Raw genomic sequence first — 15,277 nt, forward strand, 5'->3', positions numbered from 1 at the left:
TGGGTGGATATAGTTTAGTCTAGCGTAGTGTATTTAGTCTTTTCTGTAAAAAAAAAATGGCCAAAGAGAAATATTTATAAGCATGTGACAAAACAAGTGTGGCAGCCAGATGATAGTATTTGTCTCTGATGATTCCTCTGTTTCAGGCCTCTGTTTAAAGATGCATCTGGGACACTGGACAAAAGCGCCCGCTTCTCAGCGCTCTACCGGCAGGACAGCAACAAGCTGTCCAACGACGACATGTTCAAGCTGCTGGCTGACTTCAGAAAGTAAGTGGCCGTTCTCTTTCCAGGTGAAGGCGTGACTTATTTCCCCGCCTTTGAAAACATTTGACCGCTATCCACTTTACCTGCACTCTTAAATCCCTGGCAGCGTTCCCCTCCTCCGCTTTTTCCCCCCGTAGACGATAACACAGGCTTCAAACCTCTTGTTTATTTTCCCCCCTCAGGCCGGAGAAGATGGCGAAGCTACCTGTAATCCTGGGAAACCTCGACGTTACCATCGACAACGTGGCCCCGGACTTGACGAGTAAGTCCTGCGAACACAATCCGTCGAGCCCGGATGAAAGGGGGGGGGAAGACTTTCCCACTCGGCTCAGATCGGTCACGGTGTCTGCGCGTTGTTTATTTTCTCTCTGCCTTCTCTCTCTCGCTCTCTCTCCCTCTCCGTCCATCCCTCTCTCCAGATTGTGTTACCTCATCCTACATTCCCGTCAAACAGTTTGATATTGGTGAGAGGACCAGCGTGTTCTTTGAAGTGGAGGAGTTTGTGCCGTGCATCGCCAAGTGCTCGCAGCCGTTCACCATCTACAACAACCACCTCTACGTCTACCCCAGGCACCTGAAATACGACAGTCAGAAATCCTTCACCAAGGTATTAAAAGCGGAGTCTGCGCTTTGAGTTGATTTGCAGGTGTTTTTTGGTTTGTTTTTTTTACCCACCCCATCATTATACAGTAATACAATAAATATTCCTACCGCGACTTTTTGCTTTAAAGTTGTCATTTTGTTTGTGGCTCCACAGGCGAGAAACATCGCTGTGTGCATCGAGTTCAAGGACTCTGACGAGGAGGAGGCCGCTCCCCTCAAGGTAAACCGTCGCGTGGGCTAAGCGTCCCCAGGCGGCGCTCCTCGTCTCGGGAAAAATGATTGGAAAAGAGCATTCTCCCGTCCAACTCCTGGAATCTTTCCACAGTGCATCTACGGGCGACCGGGAGGACCCTTGTTTACCAAAAACGCCTTTGCTGCAGTATTACATCATCAGCACAACCCTGAGTTCTACGACGAGGTGGGATGCCCGCAGAGAACTTGGTACAGATAGGCTGGCTAGTAAACGGCTTCGGCGAGTGGTGGAGGCGTCTCGAACCTTCTTTGGCCGTGACGGCATCTCAATAAGACGCCGTGATTTCTGCGGTTGAATATTTAATCTGGAGTCCTATTTGATGTAGAAGAGTGTTTCAAATTGCATTTGGCTAAACTTTGCCCACAACTTCGGTAAACGGGATGAAGATCTGTTTATATCGACCCCGTCTTTTTTTCTCACCCTTGCAGATCAAGATTGAGTTGCCCACCCAGCTCCATGGCAAACACCATCTGCTCTTCACCTTCTACCACGTGAGCTGCGACAGCAACAGCAAGGCCAGCACCAAGAAGAGAGACATGGTGGAGATGCAAGGTGAGACTCAACATATCCACGAGTGCGCTCCTCAAACAATGGCTGTTTATCGCAATTAAGTACTCAAGAAGGGACTTGTATGACTGGAAAGTTTATCCTTCCAGTTTGTTCTCAGGAACAAAAAAACGTGGGTTGGGCTATTATTATTTTTTTCCCCCGTCGTATTTTAAACCTTTAATTAGATGCCGGGATATCTCATTCAACCCTGGTTGCCAAGTCACCAACCGATTGCCAGTGCGAGAACACATCCTGCCGTTTCTAGTCATTCTTCGCTCTTGTGCCAGACAGCGCAAGTTCACATGTACAAGCAAGTACGGTTATTGGTAAAGGGCCAATCATCTTGTGTTTTCATTTGTCAAAATGCCTTGAGCAATTACTTACACTGACACCGGCCTCGCATTCTCTCTGACGGTTTTTACGTGACGGTGTTGATCGTTGACCACTAGAGGGAGCGGTAGTCAATCACAACCAACCGAGAATGCCAGCCAAGAATCTTTGGCTTCCTGTACAGCTGCCTATTTTGTAAAAAACGGGTGCAACATTGTCGAGAATTTTAGCCCGTTCTTTGTCCGGCGGTTTTTATACAAGGGCCAAGCACATTTGTTCCGGGACACTTTGGGGCTCTCATGGTTTTTCATGTGACGTATGACTCTGCGCTTGGCACGAGTGTGTCGTTAATGTCCAGTTTTGGGTCTCTGCGCCCAGTGGGTTACGCCTGGCTCCCGCTGCTGAAGGACGGCCGGGTGATAATGAACGAGAGCCAAGTCCCAGTGGCCTCCAACCTTCCCGCTGGCTACCTCAGCTGCCAGGACGGAGCCGGCAAGGTAACGTGCACGCTCACACGGCGCAGAATCAGAGAGGACAGGACCAGGTTACGAGGTTAAAGGTTTTGGATAGGATGACTGTTTACCGTGGGCGACAGTTTGCCATTAAATCACATACGCACAGACACATATACATACAAAGACACACAAACACACACACACACACACACACACACACACACACACACACACACACACACACACACACACAAAAACCCATATACAGTATAATACAACAAATTCCAGCAGATAAAAAAAGCAAAACACTCTTTTTTTACATGGCATGAAATATTATTTAAATTTAAAGGAAAAAGGGATGTAGATACTGTGGATTGGAATTTATTATGGCGATAAATATCTGTAAAAATGTCGAAATTCAATTGGGTCTAATAAAACATTTCAATCCTTCGGGTGGAAAAAATGCATTACAATGTGCCGTGAATATTGATGAATCCAGTCGTGGTTTGTTTCATATCAGCATTCAGGTCCCGAAGTTAAATGGGTGGATGGAGGAAAGCCATTGTTCAAGGTGTCCACTCACCTCGTGTCCACCGTCTACACTCAGGTTGGTGATTGTTTAACTAGTACTGCAACCAGAGCCCACGACTTCAAGACATCTGTTAGATTTTGTTGTCCTAAAACTCGATGCTGATTGGTTAAGAACCCGGATATTTGAAAACCTACTTCTGTCTCCCCTCTTTTTGTCTAGGATCAACATTTGCACAACTTCTTTCACCACTGTCAGAGTACAGCATCCGCAGTGCAGGCGTCCGGAGGAGAACTGGTCAAATACCTGAAGGTAAAACAAAAACTTAGGTGTGGACCCTGGTCTTAGGTCACTGATGTCTCATGTTCTCTAATCTCTCTCTCTCACGCTCTCTCTCTCTCTTTTGTGCCGGTGGCTCAGCCGCCGCTCGTCACCGATTCTTTCGTGTTGACCATCACTCAGTCGCTTTTCTCCGGCCCGACTGCCTCTGGGTGTTGAAATGGATGTTTGTTTATTTGGGGGGCAGAGTTGGACAATGTTAACATGGCTGGATCTTACTATCTGTGGGAATCTCACTCCACTTTCCCCTCCTGTCAAACAATGACACGAACAGAGGCACATTCTGTCCGACGCGGCTCTCGGGGGCAAACGTCAACACGAGAGCGCGCACAAACAATGGCCTAGGGGGTCAGGACCGAGGTCGGAGAGAGCCACCATCTCAGCTGGCGGCTCTCCAAACGGCTTGGCAGGCCTCGCTTTGGGCGTCCGGCACGCACTCACTCGTGCACCACCGGCCGCAGTTTTCCCCTTTTCCCAGGAACGAGGACGTAGGGTATTTTCGAATAGGCGCACAGATGTTCTCATGTGTCCTTTAGTTGTTGTTTTATTAGCTTCCCCCGACGTCATACCGTGTTCGCTTTCACTCCTCTTTGTTTGAGCAATGAGGATACTAGGCCCCCAGCGGAACATGACCTGGGATGTGGGGAAGCTTCCCCCTGTGATTAGATCCTTCCTCATGCAACCCACACACGGCACATGCTGCGTTGACACAGGATCCCGCGCCGCGCTTTCCCACGTGCGATCTGGCCGCTTTGAATCTCGCACTGCCTCGTAGGAACCTCCCTTTGTAGCAGCTCGTCGACACCGTACTTGTCTTTGTACTTTAGAGTCTGCACGCCATGGAGAGCCACGTGATGATCAAGTTCCTGCCCACAATCCTGAATCAGCTGTTTAGGGTGCTGACCAGCGCCACCCATGAAGAGGTGGCAGTCAACGTCACCCGGCAAGTGATCCTCGTTTCAATTGCTCTGATTTATTTGAGTCCTTCATATTGTCTAACCATGAAAAAACACATCTTTTCCAGGCGTTTATAAAAGAGATTCTTTCTCTCGGTGTGGCTCCCTTGTTATTTTGTATTAAATTTACACTTTTTAATATTTTGTTTTACCACTCGAGACAGCAGTAGTTAATCAAAACTTGATAGGCCACAAACCAAGAATTCCAGCCTTTGCTCCTGGAAATCTGTCCATCTTGTAAAAACAATGCTGACTGAATGTTCAGCCCTTTTTTTTGTCTTTTTTCTTACTTGACAGGGCTTGTTTGTCCCGGACACTTTGCTTTCTGCAGCACGTTTCCCAATACAAATCCTTTGATGGCAAAAAGTCAAGTCTCCATAGAGATTGACGGAGCCAATAGACAAACTTGGTTTTGTCAACAAGGAGAAAATGTAGAAAAATCAAGAATTTTTGCAATATACTATATATATATATATACCATTACAATATACAATATAATATAAGACCAAAAGTCATTTTGGATACCAAATCATATTTTATAGTTCAGAGAGACATCGATTTTTCTACAAATGTAAATGATGAAATGCATCGCTGAAAAGGTTTTATTTTTATTTTTTGCTTCAATTTGAATACTTACAGGGTCATGATTCACGTCGTGGCGCAGTGTCACGAGGAGGGGCTGGAGCACTACCTGAGGTCATACGTAAAGGTGACTAAACTCAAAGTCCCAACTGCACGACACAAATAATATCTGCGTTTTTCTTCCGCGGCGGAGAAATGACGCGTCCCTCGCGCTGTGTGTGTCTCCCGAAACAGTTTGTGTTCAAGACGGAGCCGTTCACAGCCTCCACCACCAGGACGATACACGAGGAGTTGGCGAAAGCCATGACGGCGATACTGAAGCCGTCCACCGACTTCCTCACCAGCAACAAGCTGCTCAAGGTAATGTTCTAGTTATGTTCAAAACCACAATTTTTATTTTATTTTTTTATATAAAAAATTGATAAATAAATCAAATAAAACATATTGTCAATGTAAACATTGACAATTATCATGACAATTCAATAACATATTGTGATTATTAATCATTTGAAGAATTGTTAACATTCTTACTCATGCCACAAAAACATTTTTTACAAAGATAGTCACTGATAATATGAAATGTTGTCTCTGCCCCGCAGTACTCCTGGTATTTCTTTGAAGCCTTAGTCAAGTCCATGGCCCAGTATTTGATTGAGAGTTGCAAAGTGAAGGTAAGTCCCAACACGTGCACGTTCCCTTGACTCAGACTGAGGTTTTGACTGTGTGTTTTACTGCAGCGCCGCAGGTTCACGGCGTGCCCGGTCTTGTGGACAACCACAATACCACAGTGGAGGCCTTTTGCATCCGCTGCCTCCCCCAGTCTGCTGTGCATTTTAACAGGCCGCATTCATACATACCCCATAACCGACCACGTTCCTCTCATTACCCCTCCGCCGGCATTAATCTGTGTAATCCAGAGCCCGCGGTGGAAAACCAATGTTCTCCCACGGGAGTAGGTCAGGCTAGACGGGGGAAACGGGAGGGACAGAATCGTTCTGTAGAATTCAGAGGCTTCAGATTTGTACTCGGAAGAGAAAAATGTGTGACGAGCCCCGGCGCCGTGCTTCTCAGCTGTCGAGGAACCAGCGCTTCTCAGCGTCCTTCCATCACACGGTGGAGACGCTGGTCAACATGATGATGCCGCACGTCACGCAGAAGTACAAGGACAACCTGGACGCCGCCCGGAACGCCAACCACAGCCTGGCGGTCTTCATCAAGGTTAGGACGGATTTGGAAGGTTTAGAAAGGTTGATGTTGTTGTTATTAATAATATCAACACAGATATCCTTTGACAGTCTGAACCATCAATATCATCATTGACACACATGGAAGCGTCAAATGAAATATATATTTTTTAATTACATTGTTAGTTTGAGGTCTACAGTAAATATTGCCCAATTTGTGTTGCAGCGCTGTTTCACGCTGATGGACAGAGGCTTTGTCTTCAAGCAAATCAACAACTACATCAACTGTTTTGTGCCCGGAGACCCCAAAGTATGTAGGACCATCCATAGGATTACTTTTTTTTTTAACAAGGTCAATATTAACGGAATTATTCTAATTTAGAAATCATAATTTAGAAAAATGCATGTTCATAAAATATTTAGTGATAACATGGTCTCATTTTACGTATTTTAATTGACTAGGGCAGTGCCCGTTCAGAACATGCCCGTTAAGAATGGGCTGCACTGCGAATGTACGGGACTCAAGTCACAGAGCCCTTAAGCCCCGCCCCGCTCTTGCACAGAGCTGAGCGGCTCGCTGTTCGCTTGTTTATTCCAAGTTTATTAATATTACATGTGTCGCGTGTCCAAATTGCAACAAAATCGACACTGCACGTCCTCGGTTCCCTAGCGACACACCCGCCAAGTGTGAAGTCGATCGGATGAACGGTTGTTTAGATAATCGAAGGACATACATTGATGCCTTCCTTTATAGTTTAACTAAAAAAAAAAACTTTTAAATACATTTTTAACTTTTAAAAATGTATTTAATTAATTGTTTAATTGTATTTAAATAATGACTTACAATTATTTTAAAGACTACAAAAACGGTCTCCCAAAAATAAAATGGGCAAAACAAAAGGTTTATTTTTTTATTTCAATCTCCACTCAGGCAAAGAGGTAGATTTGATCATGTTTGAGCAGTATAGGGTTTTTGTTTTTTTTTGCTTTTTTAATGCATCTGTTTTGAAATACAGACACTGTTTGAGTTCAAGTTCGAGTTCCTGCGCGTCCTCTGCAACCACGAGCACTACGTCCCCTTAAACCTGCCCATGCCCTTTGGAAAGGGACGCATACAGAGATTTCAAGGTGAATTGCTTCAGCTCTGTCCCAGTGGTTACTTCAAAGTGTCTCATAAAATTTGACTATATAACACTAAAGTTTATATTCCATGCACAGATTCTCTCACCTAATCTGCACGGACAAAGTCTTCATATTTTGTGTTCTTCCTCTCTCTCAACACGTAGCTAACTTTCTAACTCCCAACATGGAGTGTTATGACACTTCACTAGGTAGGTGTGAGGTGTGCCGCATAGTGAAAACATTTCGACATCTCTCCTCCGGTGGTCGCATCGGGTCTGATGATTCACTTTCAAATCTGAACTCTTTGAATTTTTCAGTAGAATCACAGGCTGTGTGATTGGGGTGATTACACATCTTTTTTTTTTTTTTACTTGTGATAGTTGAATGTATAAATATAAACTATTAATGAGTTTATTATTAATACATCGGTGGACACAATGATCATTTTGACGTGTTGAGCTTCCATTGCACTCAACAGTTTGGTATTTACAGGCATTAACAAGAATAACCCTGGTGATGTATTTCATTATGATATGAACTCCTATTCATTCCAATATCTGACTCTTCTGAACAGCGCTGCATGCTGACTGTTTCTGGACTAACTTAACTGATGTTTGTTGATTCATAGATTTCCCCTTCAAAAAATCAGCTTCATCCACTCCGCCAACAAAGAAAATCGTCACAATAAATCAAAACAAAAACACAAAATCATTAATACTGTATGTTAAACAGAGTAAAACGTATTATTCTCAAATCACCAAATAAGTGATTTGGCTTAGGTGTTGAAGATGTTTTTTTTAAGGCTTTCTTCCCTTTTTATCCTCCCCCCCTTTTTTCCAGACCTCCAGCTGGACTACTCCCTGACGGACGACTTCTGTAAGAACCACTTCCTGGTGGGCATGCTCCTCAGGGAGGTGGGCACCGCGCTGCAGGAGTTCAGAGAGATCCGTCAGATTTCCATCCAGGTTCTGAAGAACCTGATGATCAAGCACACCTTCGACGACCGCTACACCTCCAAGGTAGGGAGGAGGTCCCTCCGCCCCCGCCTCAGGTGCTTGTCTCGGGGGGGGCTTTTGTGATCTCAATGGACATTTTTTTTCTTTCGGTGTGTCAGAGTCAGCAGGCCCGGCTGGCCACTCTCTACCTGCCCTTGTTCGGCCTCCTTCAGGAGAACGTCAACAGACTGAACGTGAAGGAAGTTTCGCCGTTCAGCGTCAACCACTCCAACAATGTAAGGCTGCCCCCTAGCGGCCGGTTGTCAGAATACAGCCTTTTATCTAAAATCTAGTCGAGAGATAAGTCCCCGTCCCATGAAAAATGGTCTTGTTTCTATCCAGAACGGAAGAGAAGACCCTCTATTGGCCAACACCCTGATGACCCCTCCCCGGTCCAGCACCTTCCTGGACAACAGTCTGCACAAGGACGTGTTTGGAGTCATCTCTGGCACCGGTGGGTGAAGGCGACGGTAGAATTAAGAGAACATCAAACGTCGCGCGGTGGTTTGCGTCGGGATCCTAACAGTCCTGTTCCGTTCTGCACAGCCTCACCCCACGCGGCCTCCACCCCCAACATAAACCTGGTGCGCCACGCCGACTCCCGTGGCTCGCTCATCAGCACCGACTCGGGCAACAGCGTCCTGGAGAAGAACAACGACAAGGTCAACTCTCTGGACAAGGTAAATCTCGGAGATAAACAGACGAAGGGTCGAACTTCAACTGTAACACTTTAAAACAAAACCGAGTTTGTGTTCTGTAATGCCTAAGTATACCTGTGACATATGTATTTTAAAGGAAAACTCTGGTATTGTTTCACCTGAACCTGCATTTGTCGACCATTGGGAGTCAACCCCGAGTGATCAGAATCTTCATCAGAATCTTGTACTGCAATGCGTGGTACAACGGGGGCTCCAGGTAGACAGTAGTCGTCTGAAGCTATGTAATACCGGATCAATTTTAAAAAATTGGTCCGATTCTGATGCCAATCGCTGGGGCCGGCTCCCACTGATTGAAAAACAAGACCATTTAAAAAAAAAAAATACCTAAGAAAAAAAAGACATGAGTTCTCCCTTGATTTGAGGTTTGAAACGCCATATGCGGGCTAGGAATTCAATCCTCACAAAGTCATTGTGTGTTAACTTGTTCCATTGCCTCCCCCCTTCCACCCCGTCCCCCCTGTACGGCTGGCAGTGGCAGAGGGAAATGTTTGTGCGGCGGCACTCTGTCAATGTGCTCCGCCTCTTAACGGAGGCCGAGGAGCCGGTGTTCTCGGTGCGCACCAAGCGCGTCACTATGGACTTCTCGCTCCTCTCTGTCCCCTGCGCGGCGGCCGCCATCCCGCCGTCCGGACTTACGCTCCAAGTACTAAAATACCCCCCAACCTCCCCACTCGCCGTCCTCCCCTCCTAGGCGTGTCCCGTCTGGGAATACCAGAGTGTGCGTGGAAGTGTGTGTTTCTAGCCCTTCCCTTTGAGCCCTTTCTTTGCCAGGTGTTTTCCATCGCTCCTCTGGCATCACGAAGCAGGAGGGGCTGCTTAAGGGCTTCATGGGGGGGTTTCAAACCGGCACGCAAACTGAGATTATTTTATTTTATTTATTTTTTTACTTTCCGACCCCTTTCCTGTGTGCAGTGTCGCAATCCTAAGGATAGGATTTTTTTTTCACTTTTTGTTATGTGTTGGATTTCTTTGTTTGTTTCATTTCATCTTCTTTTTTTTTCTTTTTTTTTTTAAAACCCGTGCTGTCAGCATGCTGAGCATACAACACGGAGTATTTGTGTGCCATTGCATGTAAGACAGAGTTAGTCTGCGAGTGGAGTTCAACTTCTCAACCTGCAGTGCGACTCTTTATTAATTCCTAAATCATCAAGTGCTGCTGCCACAACTCTGTCCTGTTCATTTCATCTTCTTTGTTCACTGGTCTTTTTTGTTTGGCGACATGTGCAAAAACATTTCGTTTGACGCCGGCGAGAAAGGGGGTAAAAGAAAAAAAAAACTGGACGGCGGTGAATAATCTTTCCTTATGAAATATTCTATTTATGAACGGCTGTTTGGTGAGAAATGGCGCGTTGACGGCACCGCAGCCTCACGCCCCCCAGTCTTGACTTATAGCCGGCAGATGATGACAGCCTTAAAGATCTACGATGCCCCTTTAAAGCGTCTCCTCATCCTTTCCATGAAGTCATCCCCAGCCGGTTCCACGGTCGAAACTAAAGTTAGCGCTGGCAAAGCAACGTGCTTCCACATTCTGCCGACCCCTGGCCCCGTCGCTTTGTTCCCCCCTCCCGCCTGTTTGGAGCTCCGTGCGTAGAGCCCTGCTAGGCCCTCGTGGCTGACTAGTGTAGCGGCACATTTCTACCCCCAGGCCCCGCAGACCACCAGGATGATTCTTGGTAATAAGGCAGTGAAGTTCATATGTCAAAGTGTAGCAGTCCCCTTGCTAATTAGGACTAAAACAAGCAGTTTAAAAAAGTTTGATTTTTATTGAAAGTGATATTTAATCCGTTTTTGCACTCTTTAAATTACTTTTTTTTTTACTTTTTACTTTTTAATTGGTTTTCATCTGGAATAGCCAGTTTCAGGACGTAAATTCAGAATAATCTGAGATGTTTTGATGTACGACCTGGAAACGAAAAGCTCCAACCGTCATTTAGAATTGCAACAGTCGGCGTTTTCTTGAATTGACTTGGTGTAGTTCCTGTTAAACCTCTATGGGAAAACTACGGGGGGGAACCTTGAGTGACCAGTCGGGGTGGAGAGGTCAGAAAGCGGAGGAAGAGGAGTAGCAAGTCGTGGGTTTAGTCTTAGTCCCTTTCTAATTTCGCCCGTCTGCCGTCAGAACCAGCCGGCCTCGGCGCTGGGCAGCGCTCTGCTGCGCTGCGACAAACTGGACCAGGCCGAGATCAAGAGCCTGCTCATGTGCTTCCTGCACGTCCTCAAGAGCATGTCTGAAGGTAAGAGGCTCTCACGCTTCCTGGTGAGGGGGGGGGGGGCAAAAACACCCGATTCAAAGTACAAAATTCACTTCATCCCACGTGTTGGTGTCCGCTTCCTCCCCACGCCAGACGCCCTGTTCACGTACTGGAACAAGGCCTCGTCTGCCGATCTGATGGACTTCTTCACGCTCGTGGAGTAAGGAGCCTTAAACGTAGTTGTAAACGTTTGGTGAGCTGACATTATGAGGGGTTGCTAAGTTGAAAATGTCTGACTCGCTCGTTGTGTTTCCCTTCAGAGTTTGCCTCCATCAGTTCAGGTACATGGGGAAAAGATACATCGCCAGGTAACATTTTCCCAAAAATCCTCTGTTTTACATGTGTTTTGCCTGACAAATGTACATACAGTTGTTTCCAGTAACTCGATTTTTTTCTCAGCGATGATAATGTGATGAATGTCTATTGTGGGAATAACGTCAAAATGTGTCATGACGCATTTACCGGTTTGGACATGTTCTGTAGGTTCTACATCCTTTCCCCCACTCACGCTGTAAAACGCGAAATCCTTTAACAGCGTGATACTGTTTTGGATACTTATTCCAGGATGTGTATATGTTTGAGTGTACACACAACCAAGTTTTGACACACACACACACACACACATATTATAGGGGGGAACTCTCCGAGGGCTCTGGGTGTCCAGTCCGCTCTGTCTAACCCTCCCACCACTCTCTCCATCTCTATTCACTTTAACTGCTGGCAAGTTTAACATAGATAAAACCCTGGCTCCCGCCTTCTCCTGCCGGTAAGACTGCAGCCGCCATAGATTTCCACTAAAAGCATGTTTTTATCTCCTTTTTTATCACCTTTTTTTTTTTTTATGAAAAATCTACCATTTGCTGCGCTCCGGCACGACTACCACTCATCTCATTTCCACCTGCATGGCTTTAATGCGACGGCTGATTTTTTTTTACCGCTGCTGGTTCTGTTTTGCTGCATGCTCTACAAATCACAAAAAAAGGTTTTTACTCAGATTAACTTTTTTTGGGAATGCAGTAGGAATATCTGTAGAATGTGTTGAAAAATATACAAAGCACTTTTCAGACCCATGCTTTCGACATACACTCCAGACGTCTATGTCCCGTATTGAATCCAGTGTTATTTTCGCTTGAGTTTAAAGCTGCATTAAGCAAAATTCATTGAAGTGACGATTGATGGAAACAACGCCCTCGCCCCCCGACGTTATTTTATGTCCATGTCTGACTGTGGTGGAGAATGACTCAAACCCTTTCCCAAGCGAATGCAGGCGTCACAAAAAGGTTCACTGTTGAAAGACGTTGTAGCAGAAGGAGAACAGCTCCAACAGACAGTCAAGTCAAGACGAAGAAGACAGTGAGCCCAAAAAGCAGAAGCTTAGATTGCAGCGGGAGATTGGGGAGATGGTTCCCGCGGCGCTATTTGGCAATCCTACACATTACGGCGATCCTTCCAAAAAACAGCCGTTCGTACAGCTTGTTGATTCACAGGAGACTAGTTTTAGATTAGAAATGTGACAAAATGTGCGAATGCACTTTCTCCGCACTTAATACAGTTATTTTGAACTCCTACTTTAAACAAGGACAATAAGGAATCCTTATGAAGTTTCCTCCCTTATCCTTAAAAATTGCTTAATAACAACATTAACTCTGAAAACAAAGCAAAATAATCTAAGAATGAAAAAAAACCATATATATATATACAGAGTATGTCGTATATAGTCTTCAAAGTTTCAGCTTTTCCACATTAAGCAAGTGGCCAACGATTTAGACAAAGAGGGTTTATTCCGTCCCCTTGAGTCTCAATGCTTGACTAACCCTGCGCTGCTGTGCGGGCCGCGAGCCTCTCCTCTAACCGTGTCCCGTTTCCTCGTCAGGAACCAGGACGGGGCGGGACCCATAGCGCACGAGCGGAAGTCTCAGACTCTGCCCGTGTCCCGCAACAGGGCGGGGATGATGCACGCCCGCTTACAGCAGCTCAGCAGCCTGGATAACTCATACACTTTTAACCACAGTAAGTGCTCCCGCGCCGAGAGCCTCACCTCCCTTCCCTCCGCCCTCTCCTCCCCCAGGCTGTTATCAGCATCATCCTCGTCTCCCTCTTCATCATCCTCATCCTCCATGTGTTGTTCAACCCAGCCCGGGTGGGAAAGCAGGAGTGTTTAATCTGACGGAACGTACGAGTGGGAATAAGACGCCGACGGGATAAAATGATTCTGCACTCTGGCTCACGCAGGCTGTTGGTAGATTCATTTGACCTAAAGAGTTTTAAAGGGTAGGCTGACTATTTTTTGCACCCGGTCTTTCTTAAAATGTTGGTTCGCATCGCTTGCCGTATATTCAGAGAACAAACTCACTGAACTCTTCTAATTACCACTCTGCTGCAACTTCCCCTGGTGATTGAATGCAGTCCAATGGGGCAAGCTTTTAAGTCTTAAAAAAAATGGGGAAACTCGCACAAGCATTACAGTCAAACATTTCTTAGTTTATTATTTGAAATGTGTTTGGAATAACAGCAATATCAGATTTAATTTAAAAAGACTGTGTACATTCGCTGCTGTACATCTCAGAGCCTAACTACAGTACGTTACAAGCAGGACGCGACGCAACTTCATGTTTGTAGTGACTTTGGGTGGCGCGGATGTAGCCAAAAGAACTAATTTGCAGAAGTCAATAAAACCCTGAAAAACTTGATAAAATGTCCAATTTTTGAAACGGAAATTAAAAGAAAGTGTTCACCATTGGACTGCATTTAAGCCGCAGCAGAGTGGTAAGTTTTCAAGAGTAAAGATCAGGGACGTCGGAGCTATGAACACTTTTGGAAACCAATATTTGAATAAAGCCTGGGTTGGAAAAACAGCAAAGCTATTTTTTAAATCTCTGTGGTGCATCTGTTTGGTAGTGCCATTTAATGAAGTTATTTCTTTGTGTTTTCAGTGTAAGAAAGATTTCAAGTGTTCTTGGAATATCTGTAGAGCATGGTAAGAGTGTATCAGGTCGACAGGCGGTTCTCAGATTGACATTGGCTGTTTCCATTTGATTGAATTAAGAGCATGCAAGTTTAGCGGAAAACGCATTGTAAATTCCTCGAGTCCATCTGCTTTGCTCATTTTTAGCTTTAACAACTCATTGGAGTTCCACTTTCTGTAAAGTTTCCATGTGCTTATCCAAGCGCTTCATTCCAAAATGTTTTTTATGTTTACGGAAAATTAAACAATGTTGGATATTGACCTTTAAATATTAAATAAACCAGATTTTACGCTTTTCTTTTAAAATCATTTCTCCATTTTGGAAGAAACTATGCACTACAGCCAACAAATTAAAAAGCATTTTGTACTTTGCTGACATTGGCGTTCTACCGTTTTTAAGAGTAGGTATCATTTTCGGTAAATTGTTTTGGAATGAAACTGTCTTGTCTTTTCCATTCATTTCATTTCCTACCTTTTTGTAGCAAGCCGCTTTGCCTTGGATACTAATGTGTTATTTGGACGTACTGAAGGTGTTTATGAATATACTTTTCGGCTGTTGAGACATTTTAAGTTTGTCAAAATTCACGACCGGTGTTAAACATGCTGCAACGTGTGTGTGTTCCCGTGCAGCCTACAGCCACTCGGACGCCGACGTGTTGAACCAGTCGCTCCTGGAAGCGAACATCGCCACTGAAGTGTGTCTGACCGTCCTGGACACACTCAGCATCTTCATCATGGGCTTTAAAGTAACACGCACACACACGCACACACACACACACCCACACTCACACACACAGTACTTTAGATTTTAGGGAAATTGTCGCTACAGAGAGACCACTTGTGTCTTGTGAACCAACTGACCCCCACGATGGAGAGTTCTCAAGTTTCTCTTGAGCTTTAAGTGTCCCCACTGAAAAAAAATCATTGGATTCCAATAAAAATGCTATAATTTATTCTTTTTTTTTTCTGTTTTCTCAACTTAAAATGTGCATCTTAATTTCTAAAAATTCAAGTTGCCTCAACACCTTGGAAATAGGTGTTGATGCGATTTTACAATTTAGAGCAATTTTATAAGTTGATCCAGTGACCCCAATTCAATGACTTTTTACAGTGTAGACACATGAAGCTAAGGGGAACTCTGTTAAACCAATATTTTTTAATATTCTCACAACTTAAAA

The 15,277-nt window shown here is 45.0% G+C and overlaps 1 protein-coding gene across 4 annotated transcripts in view; it reads left to right on the forward strand.

Annotated features, from left to right (window-relative positions):
- LOC307244121 (dedicator of cytokinesis protein 9) overlaps nt 1-15,277 on the forward strand; it is a 77,971-nt gene that overhangs the window by 54,178 nt on the left and 8,516 nt on the right. For 3 of the 4 annotated variants that reach the window (XM_080019166.1, XM_080019164.1, XM_080019167.1), the window contains exons 15-39: nt 147-269; nt 449-528; nt 686-873; nt 1,024-1,089; nt 1,195-1,287; nt 1,551-1,674; nt 2,380-2,498; nt 2,977-3,063; nt 3,208-3,297; nt 4,152-4,267; nt 4,920-4,989; nt 5,097-5,222; nt 5,462-5,533; nt 5,934-6,080; nt 6,273-6,356; nt 7,063-7,174; nt 8,009-8,187; nt 8,283-8,399; nt 8,506-8,617; nt 8,710-8,843; nt 11,002-11,116; nt 11,228-11,294; nt 11,395-11,442; nt 13,008-13,144; nt 14,730-14,845. In XM_080019166.1, the coding sequence (XP_079875292.1) occupies nt 147-269; nt 449-528; nt 686-873; nt 1,024-1,089; nt 1,195-1,287; nt 1,551-1,674; nt 2,380-2,498; nt 2,977-3,063; nt 3,208-3,297; nt 4,152-4,267; nt 4,920-4,989; nt 5,097-5,222; nt 5,462-5,533; nt 5,934-6,080; nt 6,273-6,356; nt 7,063-7,174; nt 8,009-8,187; nt 8,283-8,399; nt 8,506-8,617; nt 8,710-8,843; nt 11,002-11,116; nt 11,228-11,294; nt 11,395-11,442; nt 13,008-13,144; nt 14,730-14,845 (2,722 nt within the window). Of the gene's footprint in view, nt 1-146; nt 270-448; nt 529-685; nt 874-1,023; nt 1,090-1,194; nt 1,288-1,550; nt 1,675-2,379; nt 2,499-2,976; nt 3,064-3,207; nt 3,298-4,151; nt 4,268-4,919; nt 4,990-5,096; nt 5,223-5,461; nt 5,534-5,933; nt 6,081-6,272; nt 6,357-7,062; nt 7,175-8,008; nt 8,188-8,282; nt 8,400-8,505; nt 8,618-8,709; nt 8,844-11,001; nt 11,117-11,227; nt 11,295-11,394; nt 11,443-13,007; nt 13,145-14,067; nt 14,112-14,729; nt 14,846-15,277 lie in introns of those variants that run through there. The other variant, XM_080019165.1, reaches the window with a different exon arrangement.

Source organism: Zeus faber (genome assembly GCF_960531495.2).
Source record: "Zeus faber genome assembly, chromosome: 18".
Lineage (NCBI taxonomy): Eukaryota > Metazoa > Chordata > Actinopteri > Zeiformes > Zeidae > Zeus > Zeus faber.